The 18,994-nt window shown below is 46.4% G+C and overlaps 1 protein-coding gene across 2 annotated transcripts in view; it reads right to left on the bottom strand.

The window, feature by feature from the left end:
- ELOVL5 (ELOVL fatty acid elongase 5) overlaps positions 1–18,994 on the bottom strand; it is a 75,814-nt gene that overhangs the window by 2,650 nt on the left and 54,170 nt on the right. For both annotated transcript variants that reach the window (XM_037054965.1, XM_037054969.1), the window contains exons 4-7: positions 5,880–5,957; positions 4,895–5,066; positions 3,188–3,312; positions 566–700 (exon numbers count right to left, since the gene is read on the bottom strand). In XM_037054965.1, coding sequence (XP_036910860.1) covers positions 566–700; positions 3,188–3,312; positions 4,895–5,066; positions 5,880–5,957 — 510 coding nt within the window. The remainder of the gene's footprint in view (positions 1–565; positions 701–3,187; positions 3,313–4,894; positions 5,067–5,879; positions 5,958–18,994) is intronic.

The following is an 18,994-nucleotide window of genomic DNA, read 5'->3' on the forward strand; positions in this document are numbered from 1 at the left end:
AGTGGTCAGGCTCCATCGGTGATAATCCGCCTTAAATGGACCCTTCTGAGAGCAAAACCCTGCATTACATCATGCACTTGGAAATGAACTGAGCCTCCAAACTCGAGGAGTAGATGTGCAAGGAAACTGGGACAAGAGGGCAGCTTTCTATCTATAGCTGACAGACCATGATGGAAATTTCTTTGGACATTTAATTTAGCTGCGAGGTTCAGAGCAGCTGGGCTGTGTGAGTCTTAACTGAAAATCACCTACCATGAGTCTGTCGGCTGCAGGCTTGAGGGGGGTAATGCAGGAACCTGCCGAAGAGTTTTGCTTTCCGGAGTAAACCCCAAGTCTCCCTTGTAAAGATCTAGAACTCAGGAGGACTGGGACAGGCTTAGCTTCGTCTACATCAGCCCTGACCCTCCCCTCCCAAAGGCAGGGGCTGCGTGTCGCTGTGGCTAAACCAGTGCCCAGTGCCTGGCACACAGCAGGGCCTTGACACGACCCCCTGTGGACAGATGGACTGAGGAGGGATTCTGCTGAGAAAGCCCCAAGGCCCAACCGCCATAGGAGTGAGACTTACCTGAATGTAGAAGTTAGTGAAGAGAATAATCAGGGAAATCATGTATCCAATTTGGAAATATAACCAACCGAGAGGGAAGGAACACGGCCAGACGACGCCGCAGCTGGTCTGCACGATGGTTAGCACAAACTGCAGCTGGTGGGAGAGAGGGGCGAGGTTGAGGCGAACGGCGACCACCTGCAGGCGAGGGGCCGTGCCGCGCGGGCTCTCCACCCTGCACCCCCATTTGTGAACCGCTCTTATTAACCTTTCTGTAGGTGCCACAAACAGGAAGCACAGGCTAAATTTATCCCAAACTATTATCTCCTTTTGTATTTGTCTTATATGCATTCTCCCTTTCAAGCTACTTAAACTACCTTTCCTGAAATTCCGGGAACAGTTAACAATACTAGTTTAACAATACTGTCTTGTATATTTGAAATTTGCTCAGATCGATCTTAAAGTTCTCATGACAAGAAAAAGAAAAAAATACCAACAACCCTATAACTATGTGAGGTGATGGATGTGCTAACTAAATTTCCTGTGGCAATCATTTCGTAATATGTACATATTATTAACTTATTCTGTATACCTTAAACTTATGCAATGTCATATGTCAATTATGTCCCAGTCAAGCTGAAGGCAAAAAGAAAATGCTAAAAAAAAAAAACCCAAACTCAAAACACACACATAAATTTCAGGGACACACTGTACAGAGAAAGAAAAGCAAGATTTATTTATTTTTTTAATTAAAAACTTAAAAAAACCTTTTTTGTCCTGGCTGGTGTGGCTCAGTGGATTGAGTGCAGGCTGTGAACCAAAGGGTTGCCAGTTTGATTCTCAGTCAGGGCACATGCCTGGGTTGCAGGCCTAGTCCCAGAGGGGACCACGTGAGAGGCAACCACACATTGATGTTTCTTTCTCTCTTTCTCCCTCCCTTCCCCTCTCTCTAAAAATAAATAAGTAAAATCTAAAAAAAAAAACTTAAACTTTTTAGGGAGGAAGAAAGGATGTGGGAACCAGTGATGTACCTGCAGAGTGTCCAATCCCACTGGACATGACCTGTCCCTTATCTGTGTCCCCTCTTAGCTTGGTGAAGGCTGACAAGTAGATTTAAACTCTTACCAAGATATAATGTGAAGCCGACAGAATATTTCTGACGAGTAAATCTTGAAAAGCACATGGAAGCACTTGGGAAAACAAGGCAAGGCTGTGGCGATGGCGGCCGGAGGGCGCACCTTAAGGGGGGCGACAGCGGAGGGCTGGGCTCTGCCCTGTGGGTTTGGGGCCCAGCTACCCGTGTTACTACGTAAAGAATAGGTTTTTCCTTTTCTTCTTCTCTTTTTTAAGGTATGTACTCTGGGCTGAGTAATAACTGGGAGTGCTGTTTAAAATACATCCAGGTAAACTGGGTGTGATCTTCTGCCCCAAAGGACAGAGCCCAACAGGAGACCAGCGTCCTCAGTCTGTTCTTTCGCTTGGGGCTTCTACCGAGCCACGGCTGCGCGGTGTGCATCAACCTCACCGCTCCCCCTCGAGTGCAGTGGGAAGGTCAAGGAGCAATCCCCCTCACGGCAGGTGGGAAAAAATGAACAAGGACGGTGCGGCAACTGCCGAAGGCAGCTGGCAGCAAGTGAACGCGAAGTGGCAAACACACAGGAGCGCTGCTCTTCTCTGCTTTGTTTTCCGGGTTGTTATTTTTAAATACCGAAATATCACAACTGACTTGGAGGCATCTGAATCAGCGTGGCTTCTTTAGAAGACTGTTAACACGGCAAGGCCAGAACTAAGGGTTTAATGTTGGCTAGTCCTGGCCTGTCGCTTCAGTGTCCTTGTCCACAAAATGGGGATGGTAACATGAAAGGTGGGTATTGGGAGAATTCATGTAAAACCCCGTACTTAGCATGAGTGTCCAACACAGTAAACTCAACAAATGTCAGCATTTATCATTAGTAGTAATAGTAGTAATGCTGAGTTTCTGGAAAAATTCATGAGGGGAGAGGGGTAGGGATCTATAATACACTGACAACAAGGGATGGCTTAAGAAAAGGATGGTGAGAAATACCCACCAGGCGCAGACAGCTGCTGGGTGGCCCTGGCCCGGCGAACCCTTGGAAGGGGGCTCCACGTGAAGCACATCAAGGTCATTCACACCACGGGTGCGCCATTACACAGGAGCTGAGAGGCCCCCCGGCACCTGCCTAAGCAAATGTCCTTGCTGCCCAACAAGCTACACGCACCATGAACTAACTGATGCCCTTCTGAAACTGGTAAAAGTTTTCTCTTTGGATTTTGGACTGTAATTAGAAGCTACACACACAGACAGATGCACATGTGCTTTGTGCACAAACTAAGAACAAAGGACTGAACTTGAAGTCAGAAAATTAGATTCTGGTCCTCGTTCTATAGCTCAACCAGCTGCATGGCCACAGGTACATGCAGTTTCTCCACTGATTAAAATGAGAATTCCCTGCTCTGCCCACTTCACGGAGTCTTAACTGGATCAAATGAGAAAGGGTGGGAAAGGCACATTGTAGATGCTATTAAACAATAATAAAGCCAGGAAGGCAGCAAGAGCACCCCCGGGAAGAGCTCTGTGTACCCCCAGCAGCAACTACTAGGTAAAGAGACCAAGGCACTCACCAGCTGCCCCTGAGTGATGTACTTCTTCCACCAGAGGTATGGACGCATGGAAGGGACAGAAGACAGACCATAGTAGGAGTACATGAGGACGTGGATGAAGCTGTTCAGCGTGGCACCAAAATAAGCTGCAGGAACAGAGAGGATTTGGAGAGGAGGATGTGTCAGTTGTCTGTACATAACAGGCAAAGTAAATAATAAATAAATAAAATCCAAGATTCTTTCTAAATCTGAAAGTCAGATGATTCTGAACAGGGGCTGGTAAATACCACTGCAAGTGCTACATGGATGTAAATCGGAATTCAGCTTCCACTGGGACAGGCAGCCACACGGACCCTTTCAGCCTAGGGCCAGTGGCAGCTTCCAGGTGGGCATCTGACACAGAAGCCACGAAAGCACCTGCCCCGCTTCAACACCTGAAGGCTCTGCCACCAGAGCCTCACCCACTTCCAGAAGCAGCTGCTTTTCTTTCCAAGCCCAGGGCTTCACACCTCTGTGCTGAAGGCATGGGGAAGACAGCGAGGGGCACCATGCTCAAAGCTGGCCATCTCCGTACCTTGACGGAGGTCTGGAGAGGCCTTTGAAGACCTCTCCCTGGGACAGCAGTACTGAGGCCATATACTTCTACTGCCAACACAGCTCAGAATCCAGTTCCTTAGAAATGAAGGACCTGCCTTTATCACATGGGTTTTAGTTTTCAGTAGGACCACCACTTTCTTTAGACTCTCTGTCCTCCTCTCCCACCACAGGCAACGCACAAAGCCACCCGGCTTTTCCACACGAGGCTGGAGGTGAGCAAGGCTGGGGTCAGGGAATGAGTTTGTATCCCTGGCTATGACAATAGCTGGCTATGTGACCTTGGACAAGTCATATCCATTCTCTGTTTCTCATGGGCCAGGTTAGAACCTGTCATCCTGCAAGTTCTCTGAAACCACTCTAGTTCTAACAGCACTCTTCAAATGTAAGGAGGTGCTGTTCCTCTGGTCCACAGCCATGAGGTGTGACGCTAAGAAAAAGAAACACCAGAGAGGCAGCCTGCAGTCCCAGCCCTTCTACCGACACGATTTCTCTTACACCGAGAGGGGCTGCGACTGGCAAGTCCTTCCTAGCGCTGAAGTCCTGTGTGTAAGTCTTGGTGGGCCACATGAGTTAAGGGCAGTGCTACCCTACGGGGTGAAAATATGAGGACAGACTCACAGGTTCTCAAATTTGTCGGTCATGGATGGCAGGAATTTTGACTAGACATCTGTGTGAACTCCCAAGCTGAACCTGAAGGCGACAACTTACTGATCTCTGACAATTTTATGAGAGCTCAGACCGTAAGTGTCTGAGTAAATACAGCTGCACGACTTAGCTGCAGCTGTATTTCAAAATTCTCTGGTGTGACTCCCTCTTCCTGACCTGCCTGTCAAATGTCTCCCAAACTGCCCGAGAACATTGCCCCTATTTCTTAACATGCCCCAGGCTGGGAATCTATTATCTCCCTCGCCTTGCCAAAAGCAGCACAGGGCATTCGCTGGACTAGGAAAAGGTTCTGTTGGCTTACTGAGTGCAGAGGTCACAGAAACTGTCATTAGAAGCATCCCGGACAAAAAAGTCCACTGCTGGACCTAGAAATCCACAGAAATGGCACCTTTTCTAAAAGCCTCAGTTTCAACTCAGCCTCTCTGCTCACGCCTGCCCCACATCCCCGCTCTACGTGAGACTTACAGTGGCCGCAGGGCACCCAGTTCATCACGAACCACCAGATGTTCAGCATGGAGGCGTGGTGGTAGACGTGCAGGACCGTGACCTGGTGGTTGTTCTTACGTAGGATGAAGAAGAAGGTGTCCATGAACTCTATAAGTTTGGAGAAGTAGTACCACCAGAGGACACGGATAATCTAGGAGGAAAGAGCACCAATGTCTCTCTCTAGAGCATCGCCCCCGCACCCCCATTCACTAACACCCCAGAATCCCAACATGGGTGTGAAGAAGCCCGAGTCCCGCTGGCCCCTGAAGGCCTTTGGCCAGCGGGAGTGCTGGTCCCTCTGCAAGCAGCTTTCTCCAAAGAACATGACTGGGGGCGGGAGATGTTTGAAATGACAATAGGGGCAGTTTTAAAAGGGCCACTGACACCCTTCAAGACTCTAACAAAACAGGGGCTCAAAGTTCAAAACCCTCAAGTCCCCCGTTTCCTCAGAAGGAGCTTGCGGGGCCGTCAGTAGAGAAAGGCCCCCTGAAAGGCACTTCTGATTTCAGGGTCTGGAGTGGGGCAGGTGACAAAGAAGGAACAGAACTCTCAGTGCCAGGTCCTTGCCCAATGGATGTGTCAGACAGGTGCTCTCAGGAAATGGCCGCCCCTGCGGCGCCGCACTGAGGACTGGAAGTCGGGCTCTGAGGATGCGCCAAAGGACAGTACCGCATTTAGGGCGTTACCCTTATGACCCCGTTGGCAGAAATGCTGACTGAGCACTGACAAATGCGTGCATTCTGTCTCCCTGGAAACGGTAACTAGGACTTACTTTTGCAAAGAAAACTTCAGTTTTCATTTTATATCTTTTCTTGTTGTTTAAATTTCATATTATGTGTACACACTACTTTTTAAGATTCTTTTAAAAATGTCAACAGGAATGACCTGCACAGTGAGGTCAAGAGTCATTTTGTCTTTTGTGCAATTTCTTTATTTAAAAAACCATTTAAAACAGAGACAGTACCTTCATATCTGCTTCTCCCGCGCTGCGTGTGCCCTGACAGAAGAAGTTGTATTTGCCTTCCCATACTCCTGTCACTAACTGAACACAAAAACAAACACACGAAAACAAAAAAAGAACAGGGAAAAAGCCAATTACCAACACTTATCAGAACCATATCAATGAAAGGTCATTAGTCTCAGAATCACCGACAATGGACCTTGGGCTGTGCAGAGGAGCTCATTTTAGTTGCAACACGGCTCCAGCAGCAAAAGCAGCTGGGAAGCGTGGGACTCGCTCTCTGTGACTGTTTAACTCCTGGCTGCCCACAGAGTGGGAATGCCACCCAAGATAAACGCCACGCCCTGGAAGGGGGTTAATGAGTACACAGAGTGTGAAAATTGCCTGATGTTTTTATCTGTTAACTCAGGCGAGCACTGTTCTTTCTGGTGGTCTTCGTGACTACCCACCATATGGTTTTACTATTAAACCCCTATAAAGAGAGACCTTATCCCCGGGGGGGGGGGGGTGTGGATTTTTCCTGGCATGAAAGTGCAGCTGCTTTGCCCCTATTTGTCCAAGTTTCTCCCATTAAAGCTCTTATGAATTTGTACAAGGCTGTATGTGTCAGTTCTTCAGAACTGATCTTGAATTTAGACTTTTGTGGTTTCCCCCTAATAGGCTGACTGAGGTGAGTTTGCTCCAAGCAAAAAAAAAAAAAACAACAAAAACATGATAAGAGAGTGAATAAATTTAAGCTGAAATTATCTGAGCCTCAATTTCACAAGGGATGGACCTGGGCTCACTCCAGGCTGCAGTTTTCAGAGGTGCTTCTTTACTGAGCTGCCTTCCTCCAGAATCTCCAATTCTGAGGCCATCACAAGTGGCCCCCAGACCTGCTGCCAGCGGCTTCGGGCTAGATCACCAGCACGCTTTCCCTCGGCCATAGACTCTCAAACTTGGGGAGGGCACCAGACTCACCTCAGGGCACATTAAATTCACAGGCGCTGGCAGGAGTTTCCGATCCAGCAGTAGGTTGCCTGGGGTGGGAGGCACTGCGGTGTCACAGAAAGGACCCCAGAGTCAGGCACAAGCTCTAGGTCAGGAACCTGCAGTATCAGCAGCTCACTGTGGGGCCTCACTTTCCTGATGTGCACACCACAGGATGCCTGGCCTGGACGAGATGCACAGCCCGTTCTGACAGTCAGAGGGAAGGTTTGATCTGACCACCCTGTGCATGCCCACTGCCTATGCTCCAGTCAAACTCCTTTGAGTTTTATTCTTTTAAACTGTAGCTCACTGTTTCCTCCCGAAGCCTAGGGAAACCTTGAATTTTCCTGGTGATGGTCCTGTTGGTGACCAGGTGGCACTGGATGGGGAGAAATCTGAGGAGGCCTGCCTTGTGCCTGATCTCATCCTGGTATCCAACCTAAGGACTGGCCCTGGTTCTCATTAGCATCACGTGGGAACTTAAAAGACAGACGAATTCTCCAGGCCATCCAGACCTTTAGACTGAAAACTCTGGGGATGGACCATCAAGGCAGGGTCTCCGAGTCCTGGATCATAGACCCTTTGAGAATCTAATGCTGTGGTTTACACAGTGTGATCCTGACCCAGGAGCATCAGCATCACCCCCAAAATTTGTTAGGGATACGAAATCGAGAGCCCTAAGCTACACTTACTGGTCAGAAATCTCTGGGTGTGAGACCAGAGGTGCCATAACAGGCTGTTGTGTGGTAACAGGCTGGTTGCTTTCCAGGTGATGTGATGCCATCACAGTCAGAGAATCATTAGCTAAAAGCTGTGGTTCCCATTCTAGCTGCATAACAGGGTCGCCTGGGGAGCCTTTAAAAATTCCCAATGCCTGGCCTCCCCCCAGATCATTAACCCAGAAATTTGAGGAGCCTTTACAAAGCTCTCAAGGTAATTCCGATGTGTAACTAGGAGTGAAAGCTACTGGTTTCAAGTTCCTTTCCTTCAGGTTAAGAAATGATTTGCCTACCAGTGCCTTAAGAAAGATGTAATTGAGAACACAGGACCCCAAAGCCTCCCTCACATCCCTGCCCTTGAACAGAGTTTATAACTAGATGAGCATCACAGACGCCCTTAGGGAATGAAGGAATTGTAAGGGTCTAAAGATATTGTCAAACCTCCATCCAGTCTGACCTCAGAAATAAATATCCTGGCAGTGGGTGTAGCTACTGAATACCCTATACCCTGCTTGGACTCTGACTGTTCCATCAATTTCCTTTTTGTTGTTTCCATCTGCTTTGTCATCTTCTATACATAAAAAAGCATCAAGATCGGTTTTCGTGGACAAAGATTGGCGCAGAGATTCAGAGTGCACCTGAGAGGGGGCACCATTCTGTGATGAAAAGCACCTGGGATTAGGAAGCAGAAGACGGGTGCCAAGGGTAGTCAGGCAACCCTCTCCAACCCTCTCCATTTCCTCTCCCAGGCAGCCTAGGGCCTGTTTTCACTGTAAAAGACGAGGTGGGCCCCAGTCGGGTGGCTCCGTTGGCTGGAGCAAAGGCTCCATGCCGCACACCAAAGGCTGCCAGTTAGATTTCTGGTCAAGGCACAGCCCTGGGTTGCAGACCTGACCCCTGGTCTGTGCATGCACAGGAGGAACCGGATTGATATTTCTTTCTCTTTCTTTTCTCTCCTCCCCTCTCTCCCCTTCCCTCCCCCTTCCTCTCTCTAAAATCAGTAAATATATCCTCGGGTGAGGATTAAAAATGAGGTTGGAATAAATATCTCTAAAGGTTCGGTTCTAATTTTCCACAATGTCTCTGTTGAGATTTCCTGATCCAAACTTTTGAAAGACCAGAACCCAAAAGACAATTTATGAGAAGGTATATTATCTTTTTGGTCCTATACAACTCTCCACAGTTATGGCCGGACAAGCATACCATGTGCCAATCTATAAGCGGTTCCAGGACTCAAGATAAAAGCCCAAGTCCAAAGTGCAGCTGGGAGAAGCCCTACAAGGAAGGATACAAAGTAGAAGAAGCCACGCTGAGGTTGGGGAACGAGCTGGTCCCACACCCATGTGCCGCAGATAAAAATCGGGAGGGATATCTTGGCGGCAGAAGTCCCTTCTTGAGTAACGAGGGGTTCTGGCCCCACACCAGGTCCCCCAACCCAGGGTTCCAGTGCTAGGAAGGTAAGTCCCTATTACTTCTGGCTATGAAACCAGCAGGGATTGTGGCTGAGAGAGACAGAGGTCTTCTAGAGTCCCAGGCAGTTCCTCATTAAGGGCCTGCACGGGGACTTACCTGGACTCACTCCTTCAGAGCTCCGTCACAGGGACAGCAACTCAAAAGGCATCAGGGACATACAGGGAGGAACTGAAGCCTTCAGGGTGAGGGCTGTAGGGGCAACGTTCCCCCAGGCAGAAGCGCTAACAGGGGCCATTGTTCCTTTGGTGAGTCCTCCCTCAAAGAACCAGCAGGTGGGCTCCATATCTGAGACTCCATCAACCTGGCCCACACTGTTCACCCCACCCTGATGATTCCCTGAGACCCCTCCCCACCCAAGCTGTTTCCAGTGGCTTTCCATACGAATTGGCCAGTCTTAGCTCATGCTTCAGACTTTCCTACAATTCTCTCAAACAAGCAGCATCTGGCTTCAGTGTGCCCCGTACTACTCACTGAGTGGCCCCAGGACCAACACTAGTGGCAGCCAACCTTTGTTCACAGCCTGGCCTCTACTGGGCACTTCTAGGCCCAGCACATGTAGCAGCTACTCACAGGTCATTTTGTAGCTCATGCCACATGGCCCTGTGCAGAACACAGCCAGCAGCTGACCCTGGCCTGCACCACCCAGAGGCCTCAGGCTAGTGTGCCCAGTGGATAGCTACAGACCATGTCCAAGACCCAACCCAACCCCCTTCACCAGCAATACACTCAAGGTGCTGACTCAGCGGGCACCAGACTTACGCCCCCCCAACTGAAATACGTCCTGTTCTGTGGAGTGGGCCCCTGCATAGCTAATCCTCCACAGTGGTCACAACCAGTCCTTGCAGCCAACAGCCTGGGAGTAAATCCCTCCCACTGACATGCCAACAGCAATCAAGTCTCAACTACAACAGGAGAGTGGACACAACCCACACGGGGAAGGTGCACAGAGGGTGCTCAGCTCTGGTGAATGGGGAGGCTGTGCCACTGGATCCCACAGGACGTCTTCTACATAAGGCCATTCTCCCAAGCCCGGAAAACATAGCAGCTCTACCTAATACACAGAAACACACACACGCGGAGGCAGCCAAAATGAGGAGACAAAGAAACATACCCCAAATGAAAGAACAGAGCAAAATTCCAGAAAAACAATTAAACAAAATGGAGGCAAACACTCTACCAGACGCAGAACCGAAAACACTACTCATAAGGATGCTTGCTGAACTTAGGAGAAGAGTAGATGAACTCAGAATGTCAGCAAAGAGGAGAAACATAAAAACAGAACTGGAAGACATAAAAAAGAACAAGCAAATCAAAAATGCAGAACACATTACAGGACATCACCAGTGGAGTAGATGAACCAAAGGATCAAATCAGAGATTGGAAAGATAAGGAAGCAGAGAACACCAAATCAGAACAGCAAAAAGAAAAAAAGAATAAAAAAAAAAGTGAGGCTAGTGTAAGGAGCCTCTGGGACAACTTCAAGTGTACCAACATTTGCATCATACAGATGCCTACAAGGGAACTCCCATAAGACTCAGCTGATTTCTCAACAGAAACTCTGCAGGCCACAAGGCATTGGCTAGAAATATTCAAAGCGACAAAAAAGGAAGGACCTACAACCAAGATTGCTCTACCCAGCAAAGCTGTCATTAGAATCAAAGGACACATAAATAGCTCCCCAGACAAGAAAAAGTTAAAGGAGTTCATCATTACCAAACAGGTATTACATGAAATGTCTTATTTAAAAGGAATCAAATGGGAAAAAAGATCAAATATGAATTACAAAATGTCCATAAATACATTATCTATCAACAATTGAATCCACACCACAAAATAAAATAAACAAGCAGAACAGATTCAGACTCATAGGTACAGACAACATTATGATGGTTGCCAGATGAGGGGGGCGTAAGGAACTGGTGAAAAAGGTGAAGGCATTAAGGAGTGCAGACTGTAGTCACAGAGTAGCCACAGGGATGTAAAGCACAGCAGAGGGAACACAGTCAATGCTACTGTAACAACTATGTTTGATGTCAGATGGATATGGAATTTACCAGGATGTTCACTTAGTAAGTTATATGATGTCTAATCACTGGACTATACACCTGAAACTAATATATGTCAGCTGTAATTTAAAAATCAAATCATGCAAAGTAAAAGAGAAGCAAGCAAAAACAAAGCGCAGCTGGGGGTGGGGGCTGCTGGCCTGTGGGTTCTCAGGAGACTGGAGGCAGAAAGGAGGAACCGATGAATTATCTTCTGAGGTTGGAGGGTACAGATGGGAACTGCTGGTTCTTGAGGAAATTTTCACAGGACTGACTACCGCAAGTAAGAAGGACAACACAGCAACGTTTTCATAAAGATACATCTGTACAATTTAAAATATAACTTTATTTAAGATAGCCACACATAGCAAAATGAAAAATTTGCTACCACGATTGTTCTTGTGTTTGTTTTTGATTTTATCACCTTCTGAATCTAAAATTCTAGGACCTACCATCCTTGTTTTCCAGCTCCTATTTGGGTTCATGGTGCCCTAAGATACCCTGGGTTAGTGCTTTTGCCAATTCTAGACTGAATGACTGGTGTGTGTGCGCGTGTGTGCAGCAGTACGGATGGCTGCATTCACCAACATCTCCCGTGGCAGGGGTGGGGAAAAGCTAGGGACCTCTCTGGGGAAGAAGATGGTAAATCTTCCCCATAATCCCAGAGACACCCCAACCTCAAGGGTGGGCACAAATTCGAGGGGTCTGTTACCTCTAGCAAAACAGGTACCCTCTGACGCATGCCTTCTTTCTTTTAGAATGTCTTTCATAAGGAATCCAGGTAGGACTGCCTTGACTCTAAGTGAATTAACCTAAAACTCCATTTGCCTTTCCCCATAAATGACAACAAAACCAAACAAAAACAACTCTGTCTAAAACACCTGGCTCAGGAGCCTAAAGAACTCAAACCCAGGTGTGGGGTGGTGAACTTCCCCAGTGCTGAGCACAAAGCCAGCACAGGGCCGCCCACTGCCCAGAGCCCACCCACCGTGCAGCCTCCTCCGAGGCTCCTGCAGGGGCTCCGCCAGGCTTCACTGCAGCCCCCTCCCTGCAACCCCCAATCGACAGCTGCTGCAACTCCGCACGTCTGCCGAGGCCCTAGTGCCTCTGAAACCATAGAATCGTGTGTGCATCACCCTCCAGTGAGTCATCATAGACTTCAGAATGAAACGCTAAGTCCTGGGCATAGTATTCAGATATATACGTTCTTCCACAGCGTTCCTCCAAGCGGATCCTTCTTCCCCTGCCAACAGCACACTGAACCCACTTTCTTTCTGTTTCTTCATGACTGCTCCCTGGAGGGCTCCAGCCTGAAGTCCTCTCTCTTTCCTCCAAGCTCATGCTTCCTGTGTCTCGCACTTACTTGCTCCTGTGCTCCCCTTCAAACCCTTTGTTAATGGCTCTACTTGAAGCTCCTCTGTGAGCTCTTGGAGGTGGCGACAGTGGCTCCTGCACCCACAGAACCCAGCCCAGGCACTTGTACACACAGAGGTGCTGAACTAATATTTGCTGAACTAAATGACAAAGAGCTCAAGGTGCTGCTTTTGTCCCCCAGATCCAGGCCTAATGGTTTATTTGCAGGGAAAAAAGGTTTTGTTTTTACTTTGCAAGTGGAGGAATTGAAAGAAAGTCTTTCATTGAGGCTTGAACATGATGACATTCATCTGAATTCTGTTCAGTCCTCATGAAATACACTGGTGATATGGACAGTTCAATTCTTCAATATCCTTGGCTTTAGACTAAGTTAACACACGAGGCCCAACGCCTGAGTTCGACTGTATACATGTAAGAGTATACAGAGCAATCCTCCATAAAGCGGGCCAGTATCAGGGTCCTGCCCCTCCGTTTTCCTGTCAGAAGAAGAGCCACAGAATTTTATGTTTTAAAACCCTTTGGTGAGCCCTGGCTGGTGTGGTTCAGTGGACTGAGTGCTGGCTTGTGATCCAAAAGGTCGCCAGTTCGATTCCCAGCCCGGATTGCAGGCCATGTCCTTGGTTAAGGGTGAAGAGGCAGCCAATCAATGTTCTCCTTCACATCTATGTTTCTTTCCCTCTTTCTCCTTCCCTTCTCCTTTCTCTAAAAATAAATAAATAAAATCTTTCCCTCCAGGCCAATGAGCAGACAGTACTTTAGTCAAAGACACCTCAGCCACTATTTCCCTCAAGGGCTCAGGCCTGGCTTCTTTCTAAAGCTGCTCTGGTCGGTCCCTGAAAATCCACTGCAGGGGTGAGGGCCCAGGAGGCTGGAGAGGCCGGACAAAGGTAAGGCACTGAAAGGAAGGGCTTCTGGGACCAGCTCAAAAGAGGGCAGGACTGTACTTCAGTGAAAAAGCAGGCCACGATGAACAGCTCCCCATTACCTGCCCTGACCACCACCGACTACTGCGAAGCAGCATTATTTACCCTACCTGGCTTTCTCCAGGTAATCAAGATACAAACATCACTACTGTAAGCTATATGAGCTTTGTCCTTCTTTGGAGTAAAGTGAACTTTAATCATTCCAGAAGCATGTGAAGAGCAACAATTAAAGCCAATCAAGAAGCTTTCTTCTCTCTTTATAAGACAAATTCGACAACCAGAGGTGGTTTCATGCACCTTCTCATTTAAACGAAAGTTAGGCAAACACCACTGCTGGTCTGGGAAGCCGCAGTTCATGGAGCGACTCATTTCTAATGCTGAGGGCTGACTCTTCTCATCTAACACAAACTTCAACCACAAATGAGGAATAACCTTTAGCATGATGGCCATTTTTGTGGTACGTTCTGGAATGCTACCAAAGCAGCTTAAGGAACAAGGTCACTCAAAACACTTAAAAATAAGGAGAAAAATGTCATTCTGAGTGGCCCTTATCAGTCATTCACTCCAACATCCAAGGTGTCAGAGTAACAAGATAACCCCTTTAGTAGACATTTTTTAGCAACACCACCAAAAGCGTGTGTGTGTGTGTGGGGGGGGGGCATTTTCACAGTGTATACTTTTTACATCCGGTAGAAGCTCATGTTTTCAATAAGGAAACAGATGAGACATTGTATCGGTGACCTGAAGTCATACAGCTTCTTGCAGGCACTGCTGGAACTTGCACCCAGGAGTCCCAACTCTCAGTAAAAATACAGTTTCAAACGGCAGTTCCACCTCCCTTGATCTTCTTTGTCTGTTTTTGCATCCTTAATAAGAGCACAGTGGGAAACTCCCCCCATGAAGAATTCTGTGGAAAAGAAGCTCTATTAGCTGCATCTTTATCTTCAGCAGATGCTTGGTTTAAAATGAACTATTAGCTACTACAAAATTAAATGTACCTATTCCCTCTAGGGTTTAGCCGGCCAATTCAGCACTGCCATTAAGGAAGAGGGTCAGGTCGAAGCATGTGGTATTAAATTGCAAATCTTTCATGTCCAGAGCACAAGGATGCTCATTAAGATAATTTTACACCCATGACCTCCGAAAGTGTTTCCTCCCCTTATGGCCACCAGGTTAGAGCTGAATGGAATACTCTTGATTCAGTCAGAAGGACCGGCTCTGCGCACTAGAGAATTCTTTAGAACAAAGCACAAAGAAACAGCTTGTCCTCAGCCCAGCCCGAAGCAGGTATGTTTGGCATTTCTCCCTGAACTCTAGGCCCTGCCCTCTTATTCTGACAGCCCTTTTCTCTCTGTTCAGGCATCCTGAGAGGTGATTTCAGATAGACTGCTCCCCCACACCAGGTGAGAAGTATTCATTTTATATTCCATGGAGGTGCTTAGTAGCTGGGGAGAGAAAAACCTCAAGCTAAGATTTAGCATTTTGAGGCAGTGCTGCCCAATGGTTTGGAGCAAAAACTTGGATCCCAGGTCTACCCGGCACTCTCTCTCTCTCTGCTGGAAAGTGTGATAAACATTAAATGAGTAATAACAGTGTGATGGACGTTAAATGAGCTGGCCTAGGACCTGGCATAAAGCAGACACTATATTTGTCTTTGCTACGATTCTAGCCAAATGCTAGCGACTTCTGCTTCCAATGCTCGAAGGCCCACGACTAGGTCTGAAGTGGTGTTGCTCCTACTGTGCACAGAAGCCCAGCCAGAGCATCCTTTACACAGAGAGATCTCCAACCTACCTACTGACTCTGGCTTTGCAGCCCAACTCTGCTTTATTGTGAGCTTGTACAGTGACATGCTCCTTGTTATACCAGCTGCGAAGCTGTGTGGCCGAAGACCTACAGGGTCAGTTTAGAGGAGTCAGGCCAAGGTTTGGAACCACCCCAAAGCTGCCTCTCTCCTGGAAGCAATCCCCTCCTCTTCCTCTGGGCGTGGGGGATGAGGAGACTGCTGCCTAAGCCACATCCTTCTCTCCATTCAATCCACTGGGCAGCACTGCCTCAGGGCGGTGCCAGATAAACTGAGGGGCAAGTAACAGTGTATGCTGCCATGCCTGCGCTTCTTTCTGAGCAAGGAATTTCAGTAGTAAGGGGATAAAAAGTGAGAATTATTTTAGGCAATGGTTGGGCCTTAGAAGTATCAATCGCACCAGGTGTTTCAACTTTTCTGTACCTCTCTTAAATGGGAAACAGGCACATACTGACTTTTTCAAAGGATTTTGGCAAATAATGTTTTTGTAAAACTCAATCAGTTGCAAGATCTTTTAAGTGTTTTTCCAAATCTCATTTTCCCACAATAACATACCTATTTTAGGAAACCCTGAAGGGAAAGAAAAACAAGACAGTTTAGAGTATAATGTTTCCAAACCAACTGCTCTGTGGTCCTATCAAGGACGTTCGAAGCCAGCGCCCCGGGAGGAAGTGCCTGTCAGGCGCCTGGGGAGGCGCTCCGCCATCCCCCGCCCCACAGTCACGGAGAGGTGGGGAAGCACAAGCGGAACACCCGCCCCATCAAATACTCAGGTCCTTTCATCTGTCCAATAACGCAGCACCAGAAACCTTGAAAAGAAGTTTCAAAAATACTGATCTCTGGTTCTGGCAGCACAGCAAATTGAACAAAGGCAGAACCAGCTCCCCCACTGTTGACACAAACACAGAAACGCTACACAGATCACACCAACACAACTCCAACATCATGATGTTTAATTACAAGGTACGGTTCCCCCCGCAAACTACCTTGAAAAGAGTAAGTTAGCTCACATTCAAGTCCTTCCAAATCTTTCTTTTACTTGCGAAAGTAAAAGATGGGATGCTTAACAGGACACCTGATAAACTGTTCTGTTTTTTTGTTTTTAAAAAGGTAAATAAATTTGATGTAGATTCAATAATTATTTCCAGAGGCATGGCCTCCCATATGTTGCTGAAAGAAAACTTTTTAAGGAATATTTTAAAAGCAATATAGTGAATGGTTAAGTTTGGAGATCATTGTCATTATATCATGGAGGAGAAAAGCAGTCTTTCACATTACAGAATGAAAAAAGAATGAGCAGTGAACATAGAAATAAACTAGCCACTGAAATTAAAAATAAATGAAATGGAAGAAAGAGCAGATGAACTATAAGCATACTTCAGTTCAGTATGAGTGAATTAGGAGAATGAAAAGCAAAGATACAGAGCTGCAACGAGTACGAGAGAAAGGACACTTGGAGCCTGAGAAGGTCCAACACACGTCTAACAGGAGCTCTAGGAGGCAGTGGAGACGGAGAAGGAAAGGCCCTAGTCACGGAGATGATGCCAAGTTCTTCCCCAAATTAATAAAGCATACCAATTCTCAGATTTCAGGCATGCAAACCATGAATGAGATAAATAAAAGTAAATGACTAAGCACACTATTTTATTTTTAAATGTAACTTAAAAATACCTGGAAAGAAAAAGACTATGTACAAATAAACAAGGAGACTGCAACATACTTCTTTAGAATAAATCTAGACACTGAGAAAAAAGAACTGTTAATGTAGAATCTATGCCCTGCTAAATATAAAGACAAATAAAATTATATCAGACAGGGATTTACAGAGTTTATCCTTCAGAGAAAAGAACTACTTCAGAAGAAAACTGAACTACTAAGGAAAGAATGGATTTCACAGACCAAGAGAGGCAAAAAAAATCACTGAGTATTGACTGTGATAGAGATGGCGGCTTAGGACCTTAGGAAGAGGTGGAACCAAAACACTTGCTGACAGTAACATGGAGGATAGGGAATCAGAGAGGAAATACTCTAAGGTCCTTGTATTATTCAGGAAAATAGAAAGAATCATTTAGACATTACTGAGTCAACAATGCATGTTAAAAACTTACTGGTAACTAACAGACTTAGAATGAATAACTTATAAATCAGTAAAATGATAGTCAACAGAAAGCAGAAAAGAAAAAAAGGACAAAGAAAACATGTACACACATAAAAGATTAAAATTATTCCAAATAGCCCTGGCTGGTATAGCTCAGTGGATTGAGCGCGGGCCTGTGAACCACATGATCGCAGTTCGATTCCCAGCCAGGGCACATGCCTGGGTTGCAGGCCAGTTCCCGGCAGGGGACACACCAGAGGCAACCATACATTGATACTTCTCTCCTTCCCTTCCCCTCTAAAATTCATAAATAAAAATTAAAAAATAAAATTATTCCAAATAGATAATTAATATGCTAAGTGAAAATGCATTAAATTTCCCCACTAAAAGGCAAGAGACTGTCAGATCCAGTCATTAAACTCCTATATGTATATCTGGTAAACAAAAAACCACCATCACATGTGCACAGGAGACGACCAAGGACATTTGGCACAACAACTGGAAACCTATGTCCATCCTCTCATGTCCCCAAAACCCAGATAAAACAGTATAAGAAATTCTGACACTAAAATAACACAGAGAAGTTAAACTTAATAATTTAAATCGTTAAGATTCAACTTAAAAATATGTATTTTGAGATGGATTCATCTCAAAACATGAAGTCTGGAAAAAGTACAGCCATTGTTAATATAACAAGAATGGTTTGTGTGACATCAAAGTAACCTGGCAGCCAAGGAGCGTGGCCTGGAATGTGCATGCGCACTGTATTACTCAGTGGGGGTGGTAGGAGCTAAAGGGTCGGCATGTGTACTGTGTGGCCGTTGCATTCAAAATGACTGAATAGAGCAACAAATCTGCATCAAATGTTGCATTAAGCTTGAACATTCCTCTATGGAAACTATTCTGATTCAGAAGGCTGAAGCTATGGGCAACTGCTGACTGGCAGCTTCATCAGGACATTGCACCCCCTCATGCATCATGTCTTGTGCAAAGTTCAAAGGTGAAACATCAAATCAGCCAGGTGACTCAGCCCCGCTGCAGCCCAGATTTGGCACCCTGCAACTTCTGGCTTTTCCCAAGACTGAAATCACCTTTGAAAGAGAAGAGATTTCAGACCATTGACGAGATTCACAAAAATAAGGGCAGCTGATGGTGATTGGGAGAACTGTGTGAGGTCCCAAGGCGTCTACTTTGAAGGGGACTAAGGCAACATTATCCTATGTACGATGCTTCTTGTATCTTTTAAAATAAATGCATATTTTATATTACATGCCTGGATACTTTCTGGACAGACCTCATATAATGTTGCCCGAAGAAAGTTATTTGAAAAAGAGTATAAACAGTATACCAGTTATGTAAAAATTTTAAATGTTTGGCTTTTAAAAAAGATTTTTTAAAACTTATTTACTTTTAGACAGAGGGGAAGGGAAAGAGAGAGAGAAACCATAATGTATGGTTGCCTCTCACATACGCCCTCAACTCGGAACTTGGCCTGCAACCCTTTGGTTCAAAGGCCAGTGCTCAATCCTCTGAGCCACACCAGCCAGGGCTGGCTGTTTTTTTTTTTTTTAAGATTTTTATTTTTAGAGAGAGGGGAAGTGAGGAAGAAAGAGAGGGAAAGAAACATCAATGTGTGGTTGCCTTTCGTGCACCCCCTACTGGGGACCTGGCCCACAACCCAGGCATGTGCCCTGACTGGGAATTGAACCGGTG

This window comes from Sturnira hondurensis, unplaced genomic scaffold (genome assembly GCF_014824575.4).
Source record: "Sturnira hondurensis isolate 20B ecotype Veracruz unplaced genomic scaffold, ASM1482457v3 Scaffold0000880, whole genome shotgun sequence".
Classification (NCBI taxonomy): Eukaryota; Metazoa; Chordata; class Mammalia; order Chiroptera; family Phyllostomidae; genus Sturnira; species Sturnira hondurensis.